Below are 27,256 nucleotides of genomic sequence, written 5' to 3'. Positions count from 1 at the left end.
TATCGTAGATATTGTCACTTCTCTACTGTCAAAAACATTGTAACAAACGTATACTTACTTCTATAACGTAAGACTTAAAATAGAATTTAGTAATTTAGTTTTGATTCTAAATAATAGATTATATATTATTCGAGTCACTACTATGATTTTAGTTCACAGACTGTTTTCCATGAAGGTGGCATATCCATCAACCCTTTAAAGCACACTACAAAATATTTAACTGTTGTGTCTAAAGTTATTAAATCTAAAAAACATAATTTTATTTAGAAATTTAAATATTTTAAGTTTTTAAATATTTCAATGAATCGATTAAATTAGAACAGAATGTTTTTGCTGATAACATTTTAACTATTTCCAAAATTTTAAATTAAATCTCAATATTTAATAAAAATGTTATTAACTGTTCAATTATTACAACTGCTTACCAATACCGTTAGGCGGCATTTAAAAAAAAAGAAAAGAAAGTACAAACTTACTAGTGGTTGGACTAGTTCGGTAAAGCTGTAACTAGGCCTGTGGAAATGTGTATGTGTTCACGTATAAACATACAAACATCATTAACAAAAGGGTAACGTAATCACGAAGTATTTTGCAGTCAAGTGTTGAAAATATAGCATTTGGATCGAATGGCTACTCAAGAAGTAACAGAATTTCAGTTTTCAGATGACGAAGAAAGCCTCATAAATAAGGACACATCTTGGGGTCAACTTTTACCTCTTGGGATGCATTTTTGTGCCATTGGTTAGTATTTAGAAATAAATGTAAATTGGGAAAAAAATCGCATGAGCTGTATCAACAACTTCTGCAGGTAATATATTGCTACTAAATTTGGTATATTGCCAGTCATGGCACTGTGGCAGTAGTACTAAAACATTGTATTAATTATTACATACATCACTGTATGTTAAAGAGTGAGGTAACTTGCGTAGGAACAACAAGAGTCAATTAAAAAATTAAACTTGTCTCTAAGGTACCCAAAATGTAAAAAAAACAAAACAAATGTGGTTAATGTTACTTAAGGAAAAATGAATTTAGTTAATATTTTGGCAGTTTGTCCTAAATGTTAATTTTGTTGTTTTTTTTTTCAACTGTGATGTTAATCATTGTGTATTTCAAAATTTTGTATGTACTGGGTATGGGCAATCTATTTATTGCAAATATGATTAGACTGATTTGAAGAGTACACAACTGTAGAGTTATTGGTAGTGTTAACATATTTTAATATGAAAAATTAGTTTTTAAAATTGTTTTAAGAGACATACACTGATGGTAGATTTTGTTACCAGTTTTAGTTTCTGTAGATCTCTGGAACTTCTGCTGAGAGTTGGTAACATTGTACGTTGACAGTGTGATTATCTCTGTTATGATTTTACAAAATTTAAACAAATAATTTTTATGTTCCAGGAATTATTATGAACATTTTTTTTGTGGGGTTAAATTTAATTCTGATGCTTTACAGAGATTTTTATATTTATTTTTATTTCAGACTTAGTGAAAGAAAAATATGTTTTTGGCAGAGGAGATAACTGTGATTACTGTTTTGGGAACTTTGGCCAGCTGAAAAACCATCCAAGTTTCTTGTCCTACAGTAATAATCATTTTATTTTGACTCGGGTAAGACGTCTATAACACCTTTTTTTTGTTTTTTTTTACGTGTAGTGCAGACTTTGTATATTGCTTTTAAAAAGTTCAGTTTTGTAAAATTAGGTATCTGTTGTTTTCACTATAAATGCATTATTCTTTTCCCTTCTACTACATCACATATTAATTAATTCTTTCACCTTACTGTATTACAAAGTGTTTCTATATTCCCTCTACTGCATTACAAATTGATTCCTTCCAGTGTTTTTCTTTTTGTATTGTAAATTCATTTTATCTATCCATTTCCCTTAATGTATAACAGGTTAATTTTTCCATACAATGCAACATGTTGCAAATGGCTCAATTCTAGCTGATGTGAGTGACAACACACACATCAGACAGATAAACAAGTAATTAAGAAACTGTCATTATTAAGAAGAGAACAAAAACAGAGATACCTGATTGACTATAATCTCTAAGAATTTTTTTAACTGAGAAGAAATGGGACAAAATAAATGTCTTCTGAGTGATGCATGTTAGAAAAATATACATTTGGTGGTGATGTATGTTAGAAATACTTGAATGTGTAAAATATACAGTAGTGATCCACATTGAAAATATAAATGTAAGTAAGATATGGTAATATATGTAGGAAATACATATAAGATGTACCATATACATAGAAACAATGAGCAGTAAACTTTTGTAGTTGCTCTTTGAAAACTACACCTTTGTTTTTATCTACTATTACTTGTATTTTTTATGTTGCAAAGTTAGATTGAACACTAAAAATATATAGTAAATATATATGTATATTAAGTTAAATGTAAGAAAAGTATATTTGTCATGTTTCACTTCATTCAGAAACCTCCTCTTTACAATACTAAACTTGTTAGTATTTATAACTTGTAAGCCATGACCAGGTGAAAATTATACATGAATAGGCATTGCTGAAATCATAAGGTTCTTCCAGTAGAGACTTCCCAAGTATTGTAAATAGTATGTGGGTATCCATTGCCCATTGTTAGTACTACTTCCAGTAGAGACTTCCCAAGTGTTGTAAATAGTATGTGGGTATCTATTGCCCATTGTTAGTACTACTTCCAGTAGAGACTTCCCAAGTGTTGTAAATAGTATGTGGGTATCTATTGCCCATTGTTAGTACTACTCCAGTAGAGACTCCCAAGTGTTGTAAATAGTATGTGGGTATCCATTGCCCATTGTTAGTATCTACTGCCCATTGTTAGTAGACTCCCAAGTGTTGTAAATAATATGTGGGTATCTATTGCCCATTGTTAGTACTACTTCCAGTAGAGACTTCCCAAGTGTTGTAAATAGTATGTGGATATCCATTGCCCATTGTTAGTACTACTTCCAGTAGAGACTTCCCAAGTGTTGTAAATAGTATGTGGGTATCTATTGCCCATTGTTAGTACTACTTCCAGTAGAGACTTCCCAAGTGTTGTAAATAGTATGTGGGTATCTATTGCCCATTGTTAGTACTTCTTCCAGTAGAGACTTCCCAAGTGTTGTAAATAGTATGTGGGTATCCGTTGCCCATTGTTAGTACTACTTCCAGTAGAGACTTCCCAAGTGTTGTAAATAGTATGTGGGTATCTATTGCTCATTGTTAATAGCACATGGTGACAATGGAACAAGTTTAACATATACGAGTAGGAAAATCACATTCTATGTTTTCTAGAGGTTTTAAAACTATTTTTAGAGTCCAAACAACATAATTCTTTAGGGTGTTAGAGTGTAAGTTCTTCTTAAGGCTATCTATTGTAGAAAATATACCTCCAACTTATGGCCAGTATTTGTTATTTTTGTTGATTTTATGATTTTAACTACCATGTTTTCATTCTAACTTGTTTAAAAATCTTTTTCTTCATGATCTAAATTGCTCTAATTGATACACACAGAAAAAGCATAAAAAAGCCCATATTGTGTTTACTTTTGTAGCAAGAGTCAAACATTCAAAGTGAGAATGTAGCTATATTTTGAGAAGGACTATATCTGTGTTTTATTAATGGTTTCTGTTGTTGGCCAGGTTCTTTTGGATTATTTTGTGAAAAGAAACAAACTAAAATCCATCTCACTTGATAATAAAAACAAGTTTGTGTATTGTAATTCAAGTTTCACGTGTAGTGTAACCAGTTTCTCTGATAGGCCTAAACATAAACTTCACTTGCTAATTTTATATTTGTATTTATTTTTTGAAATACTAAATTAATGGACCAATTAGCTGGCAGCACCAGAAAAACTGGTTAAAGTATCCATTAGTTATTCATTAATGGAGTAAAAACGTAATGGAACTTAATCAAGCTTGCCTTTTATTTATGACTTAAATATATAAAAAAATCAATATCTGGCTACAACAAATACATTATTTCTTAATTGATTTGTGTTATTATTTTAAGTTAGCAGAATGTGGCATGACAGAATTCTTTGTTACCTTTTTTTTTTTCTGTCTGTGCTCTAATAGATACATTTCATTTTAACCCTTTTGGTTACATTAATCCATTAATGTATAACAAATGTCACAACCCATATGCACTCCTTTAGTACTGATTAATTTTGATCCTGTTGAACCAGGGGTAACCACACTGTAGCAACACACAGTTTCATTACAACTCTGTACGTATTTGTTAAAGCATGATTATTATGCTGCTTAAAGTTCAGGTAACATTATTTTTAAGATAATGATAGTGAAACATAATTAAATATATGTACTGAAAATAACAGTGCTTAAGGCTTTTGAGAATGTTTCAAGTCAATTCCAAACCACTCAAACCTCATTTTATGTGTACCTCCAAAGAAAACAAATGTACACAGTAATCCTTGGTACAGTCTAGGAAACATGGCTACTTGTTAAATTTAACACTTAAAAAATGCTTATTTATTAACACATTCAGAGTTGACACAGTTGTAACACGTGCATCTATGACTCTAACTGCTGATTCCAGTCATCAGTCACTTTTTAATGTAGGCATTCACCAAACCCATAGGAAGGAAAAAGGAAACTCAACATTCAAAGTTATGATATCATTTAGGGTAACATGCGTACTTGTTATGTTTTTTGTTTGTCAACAGACATGTACTGACAAAATTTCAAAATTTTTTTTTCTTTACGTATTTTAATAAACATTTTAACACTTCTATGTATTGTCATTTGTTTGTCAACAGTTGTGTATTGACAGTTTCAATACATTTGTTGTTTGATGTTTTTTTAATAAAAATGTTAACAGTTGTTATTTAGGTGTGTCTTTATAATTAGCATTTTTATAAAACAGTTGTAATCTTTCATTTTTTTAATAGAACTTTTGGGCCATCAAAATGATATAATGTGTGTTAAGTGGTCTTATCACACTTTTAAACTTTTCGTGATTAACTGTTTGTGTTCTGTAGCAGAATTTAAATCAGTTTCAGTTTACTATAAAATAGCCACAATAAAGAAATAAAATATGTCAATTGAAAATATCTTTATAGCAGAGTTAAATATTCCAAAAATATTCTAGATTATTCGTCTATAATCAACCAAGGATCATAAAAGTCTTCTTGTATTTCACTATGTCTGACATGTTTATAAAAATACCATACCAGCATGGTTTCAGGAACAAAACTCAATATTTGATATACAGTGTCTTTGCTATATTTTTTCTTCTTTTTGAAGATCCAGAATATTTCCCAAAATTTCAATGATTCCTATATCTTTTATTATACAGAAGAAAATTTACTTTTCAGGCAACATAGACATTTTTAGTTATTTAATCTTTCATTGCTACATTTGTAGATAACTGTCCTTGTAGGTGTAGTAGATACTTTAACTTGTTTACATTAAAAGGGTATTAAAGGCTATCTGGTGGGGGTCACATTTTATCACTCACACAACTACACAGCAGTGTGTTTCTGTCGGGCAGTCAGTAGACACGTAAGGGAAGTTTAACATTGCAGTTTGTGCTTTCATGACATCAGTAAAATGTGCATGCCATGAATCTTGAGAAGAATTATGCACTCTGTTTGCTACAACACAGCATAACATATGAACTTCAAAAGCAAGAAATAAAAAATGTTTTTTACTTTTGGTTTTATTTTCTCCTTAAACAGAACACTCTTAGAGAGCCTGCAAAAGTATATATAGTATAATGGCTTTTATGTTGCTCACTATTTGTTGCATCAAAATGAGTTTTTTTAAAGAACTAATTGTTTCAGGTACCTCACAGGTGATTAAGTTCTCTGACTGTTGGAAGTATTAAGTAAAATAAGAGTTCATGCACGTATAATTTATTAATATGAATAATTTATAGTTTAAGTTTTTGTTGTATTTATGACCCCTTTTTATCAGAATATTTACTCCCATCATGTGCTCATGGGAGTGAGTTAAGTAAATGCCCTTACTGTTTTTATTAAACTGTATCATAATTAGGTTTGTTTATATATTTTTTGGCATATAATCTTTGTTACCTAGGAGAAGACTAGCACAGGTACATTTACATTCCTTGAAGATATTAGCAGCAATGGCACCTTTATCAATGGGGTGAAAGTAGGTAAGTAGAAGTTACACAATGTTTCTTTCTTTCTAAGCTTACTTGGCATAGTTTTGAGTTCCATCCAACATCAGTTTCCATTTATTCACCAAAATTCCAGTTTCACAGGATGGTGTTGTACCCATAATGTTTTTGTGATTTAGCCCATAACCTTCTCAGTGTGGGCTTAATCCTGAGGACTGACCACATTTTCATTTTTAATTGTATATAGTTTTAATATAACTTTCAATACAGTATGTGTATATTCACAAGATTTGGGAAACTTTTAGTAAAGATTACACACTGTTTTTACCAAAAAAAACAGTTTCTTGATGATGTATTTTTTACTAATAATTTGTCCATTAATAAATTTAATCTTTTTTTGACTCATCTGAGAGCAAAGTGATTTTTATCTAAAGATATAAAATAGTTTTCTTTACCTCAAAAATTTCAGCTTCATTTTTGTAAATACTAAAACCTCCTACATAAATATAAACTGAATAATTTATCTGTTATTACCTCTACGTTAATTGTACATTTTATTCTTCAGATAGTATCATCAAAGTATAATGAAAAGTTGTAAAATCAGAAATAAAATGAGCAGCTGTGTTTTTTTATTGGTCATGAAATTTCAAAATACTTCTCTTGAGAGTTTTAATTTCTAAGAATTTCTCCTTTTTTGTGTATTGTATCATCTATAACTGAAGGAGAAATCTAGTGGAAATAAAGTACCACGTTATTAGACTGTTTACGTGGCACCACAACATGATACACTCGTAAGCACAAAGCAGTTGTGAAGAGTTAGCTGACTTGACTTCTGCTTCAAAAACAGAATGTCTAAGGTATTGGATTATATAGATTATAGTGTTTACTAGGAAGATTCACCAGGGTGATTACACTACACTAGAAACAGTGAAAAATGCTGATAGAAGGATGTGTAATTCATCAGTTTATGTGTGTTTTCTATGAAGTTAACAGCAAGAATTCTACAGAGTAATAACACTACACTTTGAATTTGTCCAAACTTTTCTCATGGTTCAGTGCCAGTACAACAAACATCACAGTTCTTTGGATATTGGTAATCTTGATGGGATGTTAGGAACTTAACAATATACTTTATAAGTGAAACTTTATTTGTACATATGGTTATCAAATCCTGTTTCTCTTTCAACAAACCTGGTCATCAACCAATAAACATTCTGGTTTCCATTTCAGTTAGGGACATATTCATTGCCACTGACTTTATTTAAAAGTAAGTAATTATTATTTATAATGCATGTAGAATCTTCTGTTCAATAGTTTTAGTACATAGTTTTAACAAAAATTCAGCAAAACTGTTTTTGTATTTCAATATAATGTGTACACCTTCTGAAATCTATGATACACATCACATAGTATATGAAATAATGTTACACAGCAAGGACACGTATGTAATTACACCTAACACAGTATGTATGTAATATACAATTAATGTTTTTTCCTTCTAGAACTGGAAACTAAAAGATAACTCAAAGCAAAATGCAAGGAATTGGGGAAGTAAAATGTTCTCAACAAGGCTGAGATGCAGTTTATACTGAATGTATCTTACCTCTAGTGGAATCAGTGTATAAAACAAGATGGCTTCAAGTAGAACCAGCTCTTCTTGATACTGTCATATGGACAGAGCAAGAAGTAGCTGTTATATGTAACATTAGATAATGTACCAGAACTGCTACATCACAGAGTAGGGGACTAACTAGGTGGAGCTGTCCTTCTCCAGTGACACTTGTACCTGGGTGAAGATCACTGTAGGAGCTACACAAAATATCTCCATTTGACTGATGTGATAAATGTAATTGTAAGTGAAACAAGTCAGTATGCAAATGAAAGACAAAGTTATCAACAAAAAGTATAATGGACTGACATTACACTTGATGAAATTTTAGCATATGTAGGTTTAACTCTAGCCTTATTCTCTTCCTGACTGTTGGTCAACCTAGCTTCCTTTTCATAACTCTTGGTTTACTAACATCTTCTATAGAGACAAGTTGTTTAGCTATACACACCTGTTTACATTTCAAAAAGTGTACTAATGCTTTTTCTAGATTGACTCTTAGTATGATAATTTTTTTAAGGTTAGACCATCTACTAAACTCCTATTTCCCAATACTCACTCTCCTAACATAGAACTAAGTTTAAGTGAACAGATACTGGACAAGAACTGTAGTATTGATTTCCTTCAATATCTACCAAAGAAACCTGTCAAGTGAAGTATCAAACAGAAACTGTTAGTGGATACTGTCTGAATTTTAAAATCTAAACAGGCAAAAAGGGACAATAGCCAACTAGAGGTTTAGCAGACAGTGTTGTGATGAAACTGTTGGATGACTATGAAAGATTCAGACACTGGATTTTCATGGACAAATTTTACACTTTCTCTTGTTCACTTGACAAACAACTGACAATGGAAGGTTATGTTTGTGGGACATGCAGGAAAGGCATTGTATTTCCCACAGCAACTGATTTTTAGAAACCCACAAAGAAGGGAAGTACAATAGTTTAAGTGTGGAACTCTGACAGCTGTGAAATGGACTGAGAATCAAGATGTTTACATACTCTAGTAGTGTGACAATAAGAAGAGGAAGGGATGTTAAGGTAACAAAACCTCCATTAATTGTGGACTGCAACAAGTTTATGAGAGGGTAGACCTGAATGACCAACACTTGAGTTAATATTCTACTGACAGAAGGACAATAAAATGGTATAAAAACTTATTTTTCCTTTATATTTGGACTTGACAGTTGTAAATGGTTACACTCTTTACAAATAACAGATCAATCAACTAGCATTATCCCAGAAGGCCTTCCGAATGGACCTGGTTACAACTCTAGTCGAGTGTCTACTTCAAAACATATAAAGTCCTTCTGGTCTAGCACTCTCAAAAACTGTGCAGGACTCATTACTTCTGAGACTAACTCTTAGCAGGCATTTCCCAACAACTGTTAATAGAAGTCATATATAATGATGCAGATGATGGCATGAAGTAAATAAAGTAATAACAAAATGTACGATGAATTTATTTGTATCAAACATTTTGAAGAGAATCACACTAGTGTCACTCTTCAAAGAAGTAAACTTTTTACGTAAATGCATTATTCATTTTAGAGCTGTATGTCATTTTTGCGTAACTTTATTCTGTAGACATTTGTAAAGTATTGTATCTTTCTCAAATGTAACAAATAAACTTTCATTTTTGTAAGTTGTTCAGCTTTTGTGATTGCATAATTTGCTTTTATTTTACCTCAGTTTAAACAGAAGAAGAATACAAAGTCAGTAGGTATAACTAATATATATATATAGACTTACAAAGTACAAATCTCTAACTATAATACCAGGTATTTTGTGAAATATAGTGAAATCTAAGCTACCATACATTACACATTACTTTCATTTATTTAGAAACGTTTAATTTTGGGTTTCTAAACCTCGAATAATGCAGAAAAGATGCTTCAAAAAACAGATTTTGGGTACTTACTGTAGATAGGAGACTTTGTGCTCAAGCACTGCACATGTTAAGTCTCATGCTAAGCCTTGTTTATTCTTCTGAGTGGAGGTTTTAGAGCTATTAATTTTTTTATTCAAATATACATATTAGGAAATAAACAAAATATCAACTACTGTACTAGTACACACAAAATACCTGTAATTTATTTGGGTTTCTAAACAAGTTTTATATGAGATTTTAAAAAACAAAATCCCTTTTTCTATTAAGAGCAACAACTTAGTCAGAACACTTCAGTGTTTCAGCAAAATTATTTTTCTTCTTCAAGCTATTTATAAACAGCTACAAGATTTACATACACTAGAAACTACTCTTTTTATTGGTTATAACTTCTTAGTGGAAAACAAAAGTAGGTAGGACTAGACAAGAGGTTTCACAAGAATGGAGTAGTGGGAGAAGCTGGACCACTAGATTGGCTAAATATATTGATGTCTTAGTAGGTCAAATAAGTAGGAGGTCCCTATTTTCCATATATCTTGTCAGTATCTCCAGCTTGAGGTTCCCTAACTTGTTAACTATCATTTAAGTATGATAGGCTTAGTAAAATGTAAATTGTTTGATAAGACAACAGGAAGTGTCACATGACAAAAATTTATATTTAGTATTTTTCTTTTTATATTTCCATTTAAATTAAGAAATTAAAACGTATTAAAATTTGAATTATCTACATTTTGATGACATTTCCTTGGACATAAGTGTTAGTAATGTTATTTAACATAATTTTTAAAATACTTTTCTAAAATGTCATGCACTCCTTGACCTGCCTTCAATGAAAGGATTAAATTAAAACATTGTGTAAACAGTTGTATCCTCTGGTTGCTCAGCTAAACGTTTAAGGACTTACAATATTAAAATCCATAATTTGATACTTTGAGGTGGACAAAATGCAGGTAACCTAATGTGTGGCCTTGTACCAAAACAAACAAACAAAGCAAGCAGTTTCTATATTCCAGTGAATGGATACTATACCGTTGGTAATTGTTTACAAAAGAATAAAAAAAAATAGTACAATGAAATACAGCTTTATTCAGGAGTTTTATTAATAGAAACTAATGGTCAGTCTGTAAACTAGGATTGTTTGCTTCTGAACAATTAATAAGGATTCTGAAAAAGTTTAACCTCACCAGAAATTGGTGATTTTAAGGATTGACAAAGAGGTGGCCACTTCACAAGTCCAGTTTCTGTAAGATTTAATAGGTTTAGCAGGTTATGAAGAAAAATTTATCACACAATGTTATAGAAAACTTTTAAAGCTAAGGCCCTGGCATGGCCACGTGGTTAAGGCACTCGACTCGTAATCAGAGGGTCGCAGGTTCAAATCCCCATCACACCAAACATGCTCCTCCTTTCAGCTGTGGGGGTGTTATAATGTGATGGTCAATCCCACTATTCATTGGTAAAAGAGGAGCCCAAGAGTTGGAGGTGAGTTGTGATGACTAGCTGCCTTCCCTCTAAATTATGGAGGGCTAGCATAGATAGCCCTCGAGTAGCTTTGTGTGAAATTCGGAACAAACCAAACTCTTAAAACTAAACTCATACATAAATAATTTTTGTCATTTAACAATTTGCATCTCGGACTGCCTGTTTTTCATGTCTTGTTACTTTTTACAGTTTATTATTCAAATTTTTATGTCATATAAGTTTTCACTTGTGGTCCTCAAAAAGAAATTTTAACAAATTCTCAATAGTTATTTGTCTATGTCATAGACCATAAAGAAAAACATTTTCAGTTTTTACTGAAGTGAATGCAAGTTTGATTGTTTAGTAAGTACAACAAATCCTTGTTTATGTATTTTGTTCAACAAAGTGAATAAATTATAAAAGCTAGAAACCTCTCAGGTGAGCCTAACAACACTTCAGGAGAAAAAACTTAAAAACTTTTATAAGCTCCAGCATATCTATACATGATTATGTGGGTTGCACTACTTCTATGGGAAAAAGCCTATGAACTCCTTCTATAATTTATTGCTTTTGACAGAGGAGGTTGGTGCTCCTCTGGTACAAAGAAACTAATAAAACCTTAAATAAAAAGAAACAGATGTTGAAAGGTTAATAGTTGAAGTTATTAGATAAGTATTTTAAAACTTTTGATGACTTCTGCTGTTATTGCAGAGAAAAAATTGTTTTGATAATTTTATTTTGTGCTTTTTGGCTTTTTATTTCACTGTAAATTTTGATGAAGTTGCTCCAGTAAGTGTTGTCCCAGCATGGCCAGGTGGTTAAGGCACTCGACTCATAATTCAAGGGTCGCGGTTTCGAATCCTCATCACACCAAACAAGTTCCCCCTTTCAGCTTTGGGGGTGTTATAATGTGATGGTCAATCCCACTATTCATTGGTAAAAGAGGAGCCCAAGAGTTGGAGGTGAGCTGTGATGACTAGCTGCCTTTCTTCTAGTCTAACACTTCAAAATTAGAGACAGCTAGTGCAGATAGCCCTTGTATAGCTTTGCACGAAATTAAAAAAAACAAAACAAACAAATAGTAAGTGTTATGATAGAGAAAATAAAAGTTAAGGTATATATACTTGCCAAAATGAGACTTTGGAATCATTTAGGAGCTTCTAGATGTTATGCAAATGAAATATGAAAACTGTAAGATAAAAATATATATATTTTTTATTCTTAGCAAGGAAACCACTTCTTACTCATACTGATTCAGTATAGGTTTCATTATTTCACAGATACATTTTTGGTAAGAATGCTTTATTACAATATCTGGTTTACTGTGTACAATAGAGTTACAGTATATATTAAAAGCCTGGCAAATTTCATGAAGTACACCAAGTAAATTAAGAATTATTAAATGTCGTTATATAAAACCACAGATACATGGTCAACCAGTGTTTTTTCTGAGACTGTGGGTTAAATAGCTCTATGATTTAAGTTGTCATATTGCAATATATTTATCCATTTACTAATTGGCAGTTATGAATCCACACAAACACTGAATATACAAAGTTTTCTAATAATGTGATGTGTCAGATGATCAATTGAGACCTGTAAAGTTGTGTTGACAAGTAGTTATCCTCTGAGTTGTATTGACAAGTAGTCATCCTCTGAGTTGTGTTGACAAATAGTTATCCTCTGAGTTGTATTGACAAGTAGTCATTCTCTGACTTGTATTGGCAAGTAGTCATCCTCTGAGTTGTGTTGACAAGTAGTCATTCTCCGAGTTGTATTGGCAAGTAGTCATTCTCTGAGTTGTGTTGACAAGTAGTTATCCTCTGAGTTGTATTGGCAAGTAGTTATCCTCTGAGTTGTATTGGCAAGTAGTTATCCTCTGAGTTGGCAAGTAGTCATCCTCTGAGTTGTGTTGAGAAGTAGTCATTCTCTGAGTTGTATTGGCAAGTAGTCATTCTCTGAGTTGTATTGGCAAGTAGTCATCCTCTGAGTTGTGTTGACAAGTAGTCATTCTCTGAGTTGTGTTGACAAGTAGTCATTCTCTGAGTTGTGTTGACAAGTAGTCATTCTCTGAGTTGTATTGGCAAGTAGTCATCCTCTGAGTTGTGTCGACAAGTAGTTGTCTGCAAGATGTGAATAAAAGTAAGAATCTCTTACATCAAACTTAATTAGAAACACTACTTTTATTTTACAAAAAGCAGCCAACATGTTAACCAATGCCAGGTAATTCTGAGATTGGGTGTACTTCATCTTTCTTTGTGCGAAGACTAAACTTTTGTTACTAACATTGTCTTTTGTTTTTTTCAGGAAAATTCAAAAAGCAGGTGCTTAATAACAATGATGAAATTTCCTTTCTACACAAGAAAAATAAAGGTAAATCCTACACATCTGAAACTGCTTTATCATACGAATATAAATATGTATATATAGATAGATGTAGTCACAGAACCAGTATTATAATAAACAGTCTTGTGTGGTTTTAAAATACTTTGAGTAATGATTGGTCTTGAAATATTTTATGACTGTTGTTTATTATTTTTAGGTCACAAAGAAAGATAAACAATTCTTTAAGTTTCATTTCCTGCATGGTCTGAGGAGTTTATCCTGTAAACAATTCTTTCAGCATCATATAATTCCTTGTATATAAATCCTGTGCTGCCCTGTATAGGAAGTTTTGTTTCTTGCCTCTAGACATTACCTTTTTTTTTTTTTTAATAATTTGCCCACCCTCCCAAATTATAGATTTATATTTTCTGTGGAGTTATCATCCCTTGAAAATAATGATTCGTGTCTTGTTTTCAGGTGTTATTTTGTTATGTCAGTGTAGAGTAAATGAAGTGGTTTGGGCAGTATTTTGTGTTTTCTTTATATATATTAGCCACCAACAGCTTTACTAGGGTTGATTAAAATAATCGATTTAACACTAAGGTTGAGTCGAGCATCAGGTAACAGTTCCAATTCCTAGGGTTGCATCAACATGTGCTGACACCTCATTCAGATATTAGGTGCCTTGCAAGAGATAGAAGTTTCTTTAGTAATGTTAATAGTGACCTACTGGCTGTACACTGTGCTGTTGATTCCCCATTTTTTGTGTTTCCTAGCTACATCTTTTGGTACCTTTGTTTCAAACAGTTTCATTCCCTCTGACTGTTGTTTAGTCTTACTAATATACAGAAGAGGTGAATATGCTGCCTGTAGTGTTGTGCTGGATTTGATAAAGGGGCTTCTTGTGCTTGGAAGTTTTCTGATTTAGCTTTATCCCTGTGTGACCAGATAAATATGTACAGATAGCAGTCTTACTAATCCATTGTTTTGCTTCTGGTCATCCATCCAGATACAAATCACACTGAATTTCACACAGTACTGCCAACAAGTTAGTTACAGATAATATGTTGGTTGCACTGTATATATGTCAGCAAGTTAGTTGCAGATATTATGTTGGTTGCACAATCTATATGTATTATTAGCTTCAGCAATCTAGAGAACATCTTGATTTATGGCTTTTGGCTCCATACTTTTGCTGCATGTGGGAAGCTTGAATGTGAGTTTTATGACAAGCGTGCCCTGTTGGCTGTGGCTTTTAAAGTAGATGTTGACATGCTTGTTCTGCTTTTTAATCTTTCCAGTTTTTTACATTTTCTATCTTGGCTGATTTCCACATGTGGGGTGGAGAAGAGTATTTGAGATCTGTTAGTGACCAGTTATTTCATTGGTGGCTGTATAGTACCTGCCCTTCCCCAACAGTGCATTAAGGAACCTTACAGAAAACCCACTGCTTAAGTGGTACATCTGGGGTTGTGGTGGAGTTGGAACATCTCGATTGAAATGAGCTGTGTTTTGGTGTTGTGATGCATGGTCTTTACACTGGAACACAAGAAGAAATCTGTTTGTAAACTCTCTTGGTGGTCTGCAGTGAGGCTCAAAAGGTGTAATAGGGCCTTGAAAGACTTTTTCAAAGTACAACCTCTGACCAGCCTTAAACTTTTGTATCTTGCAACTTTATCTAGTTAAGTAGCACTCACAATGACCATTGGTAGTACATAATCCAGGATAGAGCAGATAAGACTTTTATAAAACATAAGCAGATGATGTTCTTAATTTATTTTTTTGTGCAGCTACTTTTATGCACTGATGTCTTTGGTGGTTGTAGTCATGGTGTTGATGTTGCTGATGAAATTCAGTTGTCTGTTGGAGGTAACTTCCAGGCACTTCGATGTTTCTTCCAGATGAATTGCAGTGCCTGTAAAGGATGGTGGTGGTTTGTCATCATCAGCATATCTGTAGTTAAGTAAGCATACCTTTGATAGGATTGATTATTATTCTTCTGTCACTGCACCATGTGCTCATTCTGCTATGAGATGTTTGTAGTTTGCTTTTGGTTTTTCTATAGCTTCAGTTTTACTCTAGAATGTCATCAGTGATGGTTAGAACATGAATTGCCAGGGTGGGCTAGATCCATGGTTTAGTTGTTTAAGAAGATTGTTAAGTGCATGCTAAATCTGATTTTGAATCACATTTTGATCAAAGCAAATGTTCTATTAATTAAACTAATACAGTGTAAAACCTGCAGGACAGAATATTGTCAGTTTTTTTAGAAAACAGTTTGTCTGTTAAAGAAGACAGCAATTTAAAAAATCACTCTGAAATATTGAGATGAGACAGAGAAGCCTATACATTCAAAATTGTAGTAAAAAAGTTTACCAGTTTAATGCTGTTACAACAATCCACTTTATTCAGGCTTAACTGAAATTTCAAAACAAACAACATGAGGTGATTGTGTAATTAGATATTCTGTTTTTGTATAAAAATCTCAGTATTTGATTTATCCTTTGAAACATTAAGGTATTAAAGAGAATACAACTTAGGCTATTTTGTGAAAATAATGGCATGTTTTGTTTTTTTCCCATTGTACTTTGTATTCTGGATAACGTATTTGCATGTGAAGGCTTTGTTGTCTTGCCATTCATTTTATGGAACAGGGTACTATGATCATTGTAAGTTACTGATATTTCCGTGCTTCCAGTTCCTATGTTGGATTAATCTTGTAGAAGCACTGGAATGAATTGCACAGGTTGATCTTGCTCCATAGCTCATTTCATTTATTCAGTTATTGGAGCTGATTGTCTGTCGGGAGCACAAGTTCTGTTCCATGTAATCCTTGCCAAATCCTACCCTTTTGGGCTTTGTCAGTATCACTGCTCAACAAGTATGTTTCTCTGAATAAAGGCCCGCCATGGCCAGGTGGTTAAGGCACTCGACTCGTAACCCAAGGTTGAGGGTTCGAATCCCTGCCACATCAAAAATGTTTGTTCTTTCAGTTGTATTATAATGTGATAATCAATCCCACTGTTCATTAGTAAAAGAGTAGCCCAAGAGTTGATGGTGAGTGGTGATGGCTAGTTGCCTTCCCTCTAGTCTTACACTACTAAATTAGAGATAGCTAGCACAGATAGCCTCTGTTTAACTTTGTGCGAAATTCAAGAGAAACAAACCAAATCTTTGAATAAAAATAGCAGTGACACCTTAAGATTCTCCTTTATCTCTGGCAAATCTTGTAAGTCATTGTGATTATATTCAGCAAAATAATGTACCAAATGAAATATTTCAATGAAGCTCAGATTTACTACCTGTTTAAAATAAAACATTCTGATTAACAAAAAAAGTAAACATTTTAAGAGGGAAGAAAGTGTTTTAATGTTAGTCGAAACAGTCTTGTGACAAAATTTTAGAAATTTGATGACCCTATAAATGAGAGAAATGCCCAATCAAAAATTAAGAATTTTTACAAGCAGGAACTAGATATTGTTTTGCAAGTTTCTGTTCTAGAAAGGGTTAAGTCAATAAACTAATTACTTATAGTTGTCCTAACATCAAACTAAACTCGGGTGATGTTTTTGACAGATTCATTATGCATCTGCAGAGAAACAGTTAATATAATCATGAAGATATTTTGATAACTTACTTTAATTTTTCCGGTGCCCTATATGTACGGAATGTTACTGAAATTGTGTAAGATACATATGTTTATAACACTTTGCAAATAAGCCAGTAATAAAAACTTTATTGTATATCACTTTTAATATTCTATTCCCATCTTTTTCCTATGCTGTTCTAACCATCCTTGTAATATGTCTTCGAATGTTGGCAGGATATATTTCGCTAATTTTCCTTAGTGTATTGCTTTTTTATATATCATGAGTAATTGATTTTATCATTCAGTAATTAATGTACTTGTTAGCATGTCTGGTTAGATACACAGATGTTTTTTTATAGCTTTTTTATACACGGACCATACAGATGGGGACCAATTTCCAACTGAGCTTACAGAAAATTACACGATTTCAAAGATGATTGGAAGGTAAGGTTTGAAACAGGATGCTTAATATTTCTAGTTAGTTTGCTGTTTTCACTTTTTATTTACATTGTAAACCTACATACACATTTAAGTAATAAGACAAAGAGAACTCTAGCTATTTTTTCTTGCATGTGAAAAAAATAAAGATAAAAAATATTTTTTATCAAAGTATAAAACAATAATAGAATCATATTTTTTCCAGGGGGGCCTGTGGAGAGGTACGGCTTGCCTTTACAAAAGGGACGTGTAGAGCTGTTGCTGTTAAAATAGTCTCTAAGAAGAAGTTTTCTGTTAAAAATGGAAGAAAACAAAATGTGAGTATGTTATTCGATTTATTAAGAACTTAATTTTTAGGATTTTTTTTTCCCTCATAGAGGTTTATTTTTGTATCCCTGATGTACAAAAGAAACTATAAGTAAAATTTTTCTAACCTTTCAACTGAGATATTTACACTTCTTTAATAGACGAAGGTGATGGTTTTGAAATAATTAAAATTAGTGAACTTTGACAGTTTATTCAGCATCATGGTTTGTTGAAATCCTTGAAGATCCCAATTTTATGAAAAACAAAATACTTGAAAATCCTAAAATCAGTGAGTGACTAAAACAGCACATGCTCTTCAAAGAGGAGTTCAGTATAAAAAAAATTAACTACACATCTAATTAATGTGATGTACAAATGTCCCTGGTTTATTACTCAAATCTTTATCTTGGCATCATGTTTCAAAAGAAAAAAGTTTTTTTGTCATAGATATACATAGTTATGGATGTCCTGTTATTGGGCAAATGTTGAAAACTTGAGCCCTGAAAATTTGCAAAGTAAGTTTATGAAAGGTCTTGAATTTTGGATCTGTTGTAACTTGTTTGGTATGTTGTCTGCACAGCAAATGATAAAATCTTCCTGGATTCTAGTTATATATATTATCAGTGAACAAATAAATGTACATAACTCTCTATAGTCAAAACTCTTCACAAATACTGGACGCAGAAGTCTGGGTCATGTTATTCAAGAAGTAGTTCTAAAGTTTTATAGAATTATCTGTATCTCATGACAAGATCAACATGGTGGTTGTTGTATGTGTATCTTGTGATAGGATCAACTTGGTGGTCATTGTATGTGTATTTCATGACAGGATCAACATTGTGGTTGTATGTGTATCTCATGACAGGATCAACATGGTGGCTATTGTATGTGTATCTCATGACAGGATCAATATGGTGGCCATTGTATGTGTATTTCACAATGGGATCAACATGATGGTTGTTGTATGTGTATCTCATAACAGAATCAAATATAATTTTGTATTTTTGCTGAGAGATTTCTCACAATATAAAAGTTGACTTAACATGTTCGTTAAACTTTCTAAAAACTATTTCACAGATTAGTGGTAAGAAATACATAATGCAAAAAAATACAGTAATTTAACGAGGTTTGTATCAACCTTATACAGAGTGCATGATGAAAATGTATGCTGTAGATTGTTACTGCCTCTCTTCAAAGTAAAAATATTTGTATATATTAATATATGTGTGTGTGTGTGTGCATGTTTATAGTTTGTATTCTTATAAACTATAATATAAAAGAATAAAGTTCCAGATAATAATCACTGTACTGCTCAAAAACCCTTTCTGATTCATATTTCATTTAGTGGAGTTTGGTCAGTTTAGTTGAGGTGTTTTAATTTTGTAAAGCTAACTACAGAGCAATACCTTCCAAGATTGTTATGACACTATACGTGCAGGATAGCTGCTTTACCATCAAAATCATAAAACCCGATTCTCACACAATTATGATAAAGATATTAAAGATATAATGTATAGTTTCCTTTTTTGACACATGATGACTTAAAAAATGGTTCTCAGACAAAAGGAAATCATACAGTCACCACCAGGCATTATTTTGTAATTAAGGGTAACAGGTGATAATGTCCAATTAAGGAAGGTAGGTTTATGGCTTGTGGCTTAACTTTTACTGCAACAGAATAAGGAAGAAAAAAATAATTTTTAATAAGGCCTTAGGAAAATCACCTTCAAATTGTAGTATGTTTTTGTAGTAAAGAGATTAAATGTGATAATTACGGTTATCCTTGAGGCTGTTTTGATCAGTTGTTAAGCCTAAAACATGATGATACAGTTACATTAGTTTTATAAAACAAAAGTATACTGAAATGAATTACCAAATACAGAAATTTTTGTTCAAAATTAAATTATGAAAACATTAATTTTTTTTTAAATCTTAGAAATTTAGTGCATCTAGTAACAGTTATCAAATAGTTTTTAACAGATGAAAATGAAAAACACTGTGGCATGCAAGATTGTTTATTTTTCAGCAAATTCCAAATAATGTGATGAATGAAGTTCAAGTAATGAAAGATCTCAAACATGTAAGTAAATATTTGACAAATTTTAGATCTTTTTTAAGATAATTTTTCCTATCATTTAGCTTACATTGTAAGAATAAAATTCTGCTGTTACATACGGATACTCTGTAGAGAAATTAATGCTGGCACCCATCACTAGAACTTATTTGATCTACTTTTCATCCAGTGTTTGTGCCTTCCATTTTACTTTCATAGAGTAGACATTTGATGTCTTATAAAAGTTTGTTTCTTTAAACTTGTTGAAATGATATTTTGTATCAATGTCCTTTTTTTTTTTAAGTAAACTGTATTACAAGTTACCCATACGAGTGCTTACTGACACATTTTGTCTTCAGAATTTCACCTCTACAATAATGATATCCTGTTTCATAATTTGCAGTACAAGACAGAATTAAGTAAATAAAATAGTGAAGGAAACCAGTACAGAATGGACCAGTACAGAAACTTGAAGTATATTCACTGTACTGATAACAGTCACATTCTTTATGATTTTGAGTTCTGGAACAACACAAATTAGTGACTTATTAGTATGTATAAATACCAATGTGTAATCACTTTAATTTTACTAAATCTTTAATGCAAGTTCAATGCATTATTAAAACAGTTCTATAAATTCTGTTTTAAAATTAAGTAAGTGGTTGATGTATATCACTTTTGTATTAAATATGTTTAGAGTATGTATCACTGAAATAGTTGTGTAAATGGTGGGTAAAAAGTTGGTGTATTGTGTTGGAATTTGCTGTCAGGTTGTCTTTGTAATTTGGTTTATATTTACCTAAGTTTTAATTGTATAGTAATTTGAATTCCACTATTGGAAAAATATTAAGAGTGGTAGATGTTACAAATTTATTATTGTGGTTAAAACTTATTTCATTTATGATCATGGTTAAAAGAACTTGCATAATGTAACTAATATTTTTGTCCTCTTTCCATGTCTTAATACACGAGTAGTTAATTATTTTAAATTTTATTTATTGCAGCCATGCATTATTAAAGTAGAAGAGGTGATTGATACACCAGACACACTTTACATTGTATTGGAATAGTAAGTGAGTTCTTTTGCTTTGTAGTACAGTTAATAATTTGAACTGAAATTTTCAGTTATTGATGTATATTATACTCTTCAACAGTGCTAAGTAGTGTTCTGAAATTAAACTGACATATGTTAAATTATTTTATTACTTAGTACTGGGATACCATTCAGTTATTTTAGCTGTTATTTCTTCAGAAATAATTTCAAATTTTGTTTTAAGATTTTTTTCACAAAAATTTAAATTTGTAATAAAGAAGGGAAACATCTGACTATTATTAACTTTTTGTGCTTGAGTTTGAGTCAAAATGCAAGTTATAACCTTTTATGGAGCTACATTTAAAATTTAATTAAACAATTTTATTATCAGTTTATGTTAATAAATCAGAGAATAGTTACTAAATTAGGTTTAGTATTGTATAAGTTTCAATTTCGTAATTTAAAAAGGAAATAATTAAGTTATCAGTTGGCCCGGCATGGCCAGGTGGTGAAGGCACTTAACTTGTAATCCAAGGGTCGGGGTTTGAATCCCCGTCGCACCAAACATGCTCGTCCTTTCAGCCATGGGGGCATTTTAATGTTATGGTCAGTCCCACTGTTCATTGGTAAAAGAATAGCCAAAGAGTTGGCAGTGGGTGGTGATGACTAGCTGCCTTCCCTCCAGTTTTACACTGCTAAATTAGGGACAGCTAGCACAGTTAGTCCTTGTGTAGCTTTATATAAAATTCAAAAACAAACAAACAAACAGTGAAAGTTTTAATTGAAAAAGTATATTTATTTTTAACATCAAAATCACCTTGCACTCAGACTAAGCCTAAGTAAATTAAATTCAAAGACAAATCTTTTGTAGAAATACTTAAAATTCCAAACTTTTTGTGTACAACATATTTGTTATGATTATTGAATGTTTACCAAATTTCAAGATGACACATTAAATACATTTGGAACTGTAATACTTATAGTAACCATCAATTGTCCAATATGAACTCTGACCCTTTGGAAGTTGGGCTAAAGTATAGTGCATGACCTTCTTTATTGGTTAGTGTGCCAGACTATGAATTTGATAGTTCATGTTCCCTCACCACAAACCTGTCTTCCCCATTTTGGAGTAAAGTGTAAGCATGACAGTTAATTCATATTGTTTGATTAGGGTTGCCCAAGAATTGCAAAAGTGTTAGAACGAGAGAATTTTCTTGTCATTTTTTTCCATTTTATGGGGCTAATTCTTCCATGCCATTACAAAATGTAAATTTCAACACTTTGGTAATGCTTCATTGATCCCTGTTGACACTTGAATGAGCTAGGTTGAGAATACTTATCATTCTTTAGAATTCTTGTACCATGTACTTGTACCATGGGTATGTCATAAGGGTTCTGCTTGAATGAACACACTGATCAAATATAGGATCTGAAATAACTCTGATACCCAACGTCTCATCTGTATAGAAGAAAGCAAACAATGACCCAGCATGTGGTACTGGTATATGCTAGAAGAAATCAATTTAATAGAACTCCACAAATAAACCTTAATAAAAACAGCATTTAGCACTATATATCTAGTTTTGTTGTTATGCCATGGCATTCAAAATGTAGAGAATTGTCAATAAAGCAGAGGGTTTTGAGAAGAGACTGAAATCTGATAAGAAGTACAAAAACTGGACTGTTGGTGATCAGAAAAGGGTGTAAGTTTGAAATATCTGGTTCAAAGGGTAGACTTTACATCTAGCAGAAGAATGGTGAAAGATACTTATTTTATTGCATAACAACTACCATGAAGCATGAGGGAGACAGTGTGATAGTTTGGTTGTGTTTTACTGTTAAGGTGACACGAGATATTTGCAAAATAGATGGAATAATGGGCCAGTGCATGTACCATCAGATACTGAATCATCATGGTATGTCTAGTGGTTGACATATTATTGGTAAATAATCTTTACAATCTTTCAGTTTGTGCTTAACTCAAACAAATTATATTAAACCCTCTTTTCTATCAATTGAAAATAAGATATGACTAATGGGAGCAGCTTTAGTGTAGCTTTGCAAAAATATCTGAAACTATCAAGAGAAGAATTATAGGATTTTTAAAATAAAATAGAAGAAGTTTATCACTGGAAAGTGACTTTAGTGTTATCCATGTACCTTATAAGCTTCAGCAACTCAAGTCTAACTGCTTTAATACCACTCACTGCTTGAGTCACATATGGCATGGTTATATTTTACAGCTTATAGTAAGAAAGAAGTATGTTCTGCAAGAGCTGCAACTTTGTGATATCTACAATTTTGTTTTTAGCATGAAAGGTGGGGAACTGTTTGACAGGGTTGTAACTGAAGGAAAGCTGGAGGAAGCTTCAGCTAAAGTTTTGTTTTACCAGATGGTAGTTGCTGTGAAGGTAAGTTTGTTTCTGTTTATTTGTTAAACCTCAAAAGGTTTATAATCACTAACTTGAATCATTATGAAAAATTTAAAGTTTCATCATAGTTATAGTTTTTCCCTAAGGATACATTTTTATTCTCATCCTTGTAGTAAAATCACTGAGGATTTAGTTGTTGTTTTTTTGTAGACTTTCATCATAATCCTATAATATTTTTCTAATATTGTCGTATTAAAACATTTGTTTATAGATATATATCTAAGTTTTAATTAGCACAAATTATATTAAATGTATTTTCACATATTGAAAGATGTATCTGATGTGGTGGGAAGATACTAAGTGTCTAACAATATGTAAAAATACAGTTCAGAAGGTTTTTTTATTTTCTTCCTCATAATGAGATAACATATTTTATTGGAATGGACAACAGTTTCATACTTTCATTATTTCCACTGATCAATGCATATTTCATGTGTTTGTATAAATAGATAATGATACTCAGAGAATGTTATCGTTTATTTTATGTTTATATAAATGTTTGTCCTTTACTGTGCTTTGGGTTAATGTGTTAATTTTTTATAAATTATAATTATGAACATTATGTAATGAACAAGAGTGAATGTTGGCTGTAATTAACTTTGGGTTAATGTGTTAATTTTTATAAATTATAATCTATAAATTTATGTAATGAACAAGAATTAATGTTGGCTGTAATTTCTCCATTGAATTTATAATATAGTGATGGGATGAGAAAAAAAATTGCCACTCATTCAATCTGATACTGAATGATTGTTAAAGTTGAGTTAAGGCCTTATTTGAGCACTTGATTTACATTTTCAAGTATTTAACTGCTTGTATAACATGAATATTCTTCTTTTACTTTACCACATGTATTTTTGTGGAGAAATAATAAAGAAACATACTACTTAACAGTGAGTTCAGTTTATAAGTGTATATTATTTCCATGTCTCATTTTTGGTCACCAGATGGCAGCACAAATTGTTCTTATATAATGATAGTTTGTGACTTTTCATTGCATAAACATAATATGTGCCAAAACAATTTTAGTAAAATTAAACCAAGAAAAAAAAAAGAATGATTTTAGCTAATATTCAAGATATCAAGGAGATCAAATACTTAGATAAATGAGAAATCTCTTTACATGTTATTAATGTCCAAGTTTAAGAACACTAATTCCTTAATTATCACAACAATACTGTCAGGTCCTGTATTGGTCTGGGATTCTTTATAGAAGATTTCTATGGCTTGCTGGTGATAAATTTCAATAATAAATGGATAGCACACAATCATGTATAGAAACACTAGTTTCTTAATTATCAACAAAATATATTGTGTGGAGGTCAATTATATTTCAGGTTTTCAGTGGACCTGAGCTTGTGTGTGTGAGATAGTATATTTCATGGCCTAGTATCTCTAGTAATTGACATAACTTTAACATGTGATGGAGTCAATTGTATGCACATGTAGTGAGTTTGGGTGAAAAGTTGATAGGTGTGGATTCTATAAATATACCCTCTTAATGTTGGGCCAATACTCTGAGGTACTTGTACCATTGTGAAGGAACCATTCTAGCTTCACTGGTTCCAAGTGTAATTCAGAATTAAAGAAACTGACGAAAGTTTATTAACAATATATATTACCATTGAATTACAAAAATAAAACAGGTGTTCACTTATTAAACTAGTTTAATTGTTAAAAAACAAACAGGGAAAAGAAGTAATAAAAAATTTGCAAAAATTAATTATGATGTAGGGATAGCAATGCCAAAAAATATAGAAACAAGGTATGGATGAATACAACAAGGTATGAATGAATACACAGAACTATATAAAAGTCTCTGCTAATTAAATACTGAGTCAATCTTACAAGCTTATGGTTATTAGCTAATTTAAGACTATAACAATATTCAGTTTAAATGCTTTTATTCCAACTGAATTCATTAAACTGACTGGAATTCAACATCTAGTTCCAGATGAAGTTATTGTTTTTGTATAGTTAATTTTGTAAGGTCTTGTATATTCATCTCTACCTTGTTCCTATATGTTTTGGCATAACCATCCTTACATCATGCTTAATGTTTACAAATTTGTTTTCTGTTACTTGTTATTAGCTGCAGTGGCCAGCAGCCATATTTTATTTGTGTTATTGTTCCAAGATGAATAACAGTTACTCTTTTAACATTTTTAGAAATAGTTATTTACTGTTTTTTTTTCAGTACCTTCATGAACAAGGTATTACTCACAGAGACCTAAAGGTAAGAATTGAAAATATGAGTACTAATCTATTATTGATGGCTTAAATCATGGTGTAATTCTTAGCTGTTATCATTTATCATAGTAAACTACACAGTGTGTTGCTGATGGTGTCTTTTATTACATTTATTTACAACAGGAGGGAGAAGTCAAAAGATAACTGTTATGTAAGAACAGTTTACTCTGTCTAACAACATTTTTGGTTGTAATATTTTGTGTTTAGATGCACAAAGTTTATAAAACCTAAAGGAAGTGATGTGTATTTGATATTTTTGTTACAGCCATCTTTTTCTGAGCATGTCACAAAGTTTAGTGAGTTACGTTCATTATTTAATTAAAGTACTTTGTTATCATGGTATATGAATAACTTTGGTATCAAAACATAGTTAATAATCCAAATTTTAATGTTATATAAGTTTTATGTTCTTAATTTTATATAGCAATATAAAATTCTCAATTTTCCCCAGTGTTAGAATTGTGACACTTACTTTTTTAGATATCCTCTCTTCTGTAATTTATTTACCATTCTTCTGAGAAGTACAAAAATTAATGTAAATGTCTCATTACAGTTCCAAAACATACTTACCTCTCCTCACACTACAACTAACACACTTTCCTTTCCTCACACTACAACTAACATAATTACCTCCTCACACTACAACTATTACTTATTTCTCCTCACACTACAACTATTACTTACCTCTCCTCACACTACAGTTATTACTTACCTCTCCTCACACTACAACTATTACTTACCTCTCCTTACACTACAATTATTACTTACCTCTCCTCACACTACAACTATTACTTACTTCTCCTCACACTACAGTTATTACTTACCTCTCCTCACACTACAACTATTACTTACCTCTCCTCACACTACAACTATTACTTACCTCTCCTCACACTACAACTATTACTTATTTCTCCTCACACTACAACTATTACTTATTTCTCCTCACACTACAACTATTACTTACCTCTCCTCACACTGCAACTAACATACTTATCTCTCCTCGCACTACAGTTATTACCTTTCCTCACACTACAGTTATTACTTACCTCTACTCACACTACAAATATTACCTGTCCTCACACTGCAACTATTACTCAACTGCTAGTGTTTCTTTTCCTTTGCATTGGTTTGACTTTTTTCTCACTTATTCCAGTCTTTTATTCACCTCTTAATTTCTCTCAGCAGTATCTGTCTCATGGCACTTTCCACCTTTGTCAATGCTCCCTCTGTCCTGGTGCCAAATATAAGTACCTCCTTCAGATAATATTGACACTTTTTCTCAACAAAGTGTTCACTCACAGGTTTTTCTGTAATATGACTTTTGGAGATACTTTGACCCCTTGCTGTTGTGATTACAAGCTTAGTGGATTCCACTCAACCCATAATGAACATACACCCTTACACGTTACTCTTAATCATAAAGATGAAATATAGAAATAAAATTTGCATTCACTTCATTTGCAAACATGTGCATATTGTCTTAAATAGTCTGTAGAATAACAAATTATTTACATAGAAATTTAAACTAAAGAATAGGTAATCACTGACAATCATGATATAGCATTGGTGTTGTCTACAAGAAATTCATAATGTATAAAGATATTTAGAATATAAGTTAGCTACTGTTTAATCTGCTTCACAACCCAGTGCTGTAATGTAACTTATTTCATTATCATCATAAAGTGCTCTTTTGGCAGAAACAACTGTTTTATTCTAAAACAAAACACGCACATTCCACACTCCTATATAAAAGCCACTCTAATACGTCCAGTACTACAATA

General features: G+C 31.7%; 1 protein-coding gene across 2 annotated transcripts in view; it reads left to right on the top strand.

Annotated features, from left to right (window-relative positions):
• Positions 1–475: 475 nt before the first annotated feature.
• LOC143253772 (serine/threonine-protein kinase Chk2-like) overlaps positions 476–27,256 on the top strand; it is a 49,004-nt gene continuing 22,223 nt past the window's right edge. The window contains exons 1-10 of one of the 2 annotated variants that reach the window (XM_076508122.1): positions 476–741; positions 1,487–1,614; positions 6,050–6,128; positions 13,357–13,422; positions 17,347–17,407; positions 17,607–17,718; positions 19,734–19,787; positions 20,765–20,829; positions 23,105–23,204; positions 25,423–25,461. In XM_076508122.1, the coding sequence (XP_076364237.1) occupies positions 627–741; positions 1,487–1,614; positions 6,050–6,128; positions 13,357–13,422; positions 17,347–17,407; positions 17,607–17,718; positions 19,734–19,787; positions 20,765–20,829; positions 23,105–23,204; positions 25,423–25,461 (819 nt within the window). In that variant the 5' untranslated portion in view covers positions 476–626. Of the gene's footprint in view, positions 742–1,486; positions 1,615–6,049; positions 6,129–13,356; positions 13,423–17,322; positions 17,408–17,606; positions 17,719–19,733; positions 19,788–20,764; positions 20,830–23,104; positions 23,205–25,422; positions 25,462–27,256 lie in introns of both variants that reach the window. The other variant, XM_076508121.1, reaches the window with a different exon arrangement.

Source organism: Tachypleus tridentatus, chromosome 6 (genome assembly GCF_004210375.1).
Source record: "Tachypleus tridentatus isolate NWPU-2018 chromosome 6, ASM421037v1, whole genome shotgun sequence".
NCBI classification, from domain to species: Eukaryota; Metazoa; Arthropoda; class Merostomata; order Xiphosura; family Limulidae; genus Tachypleus; species Tachypleus tridentatus.
This window is presented reverse-complemented; position numbering and strand designations above follow the sequence as displayed.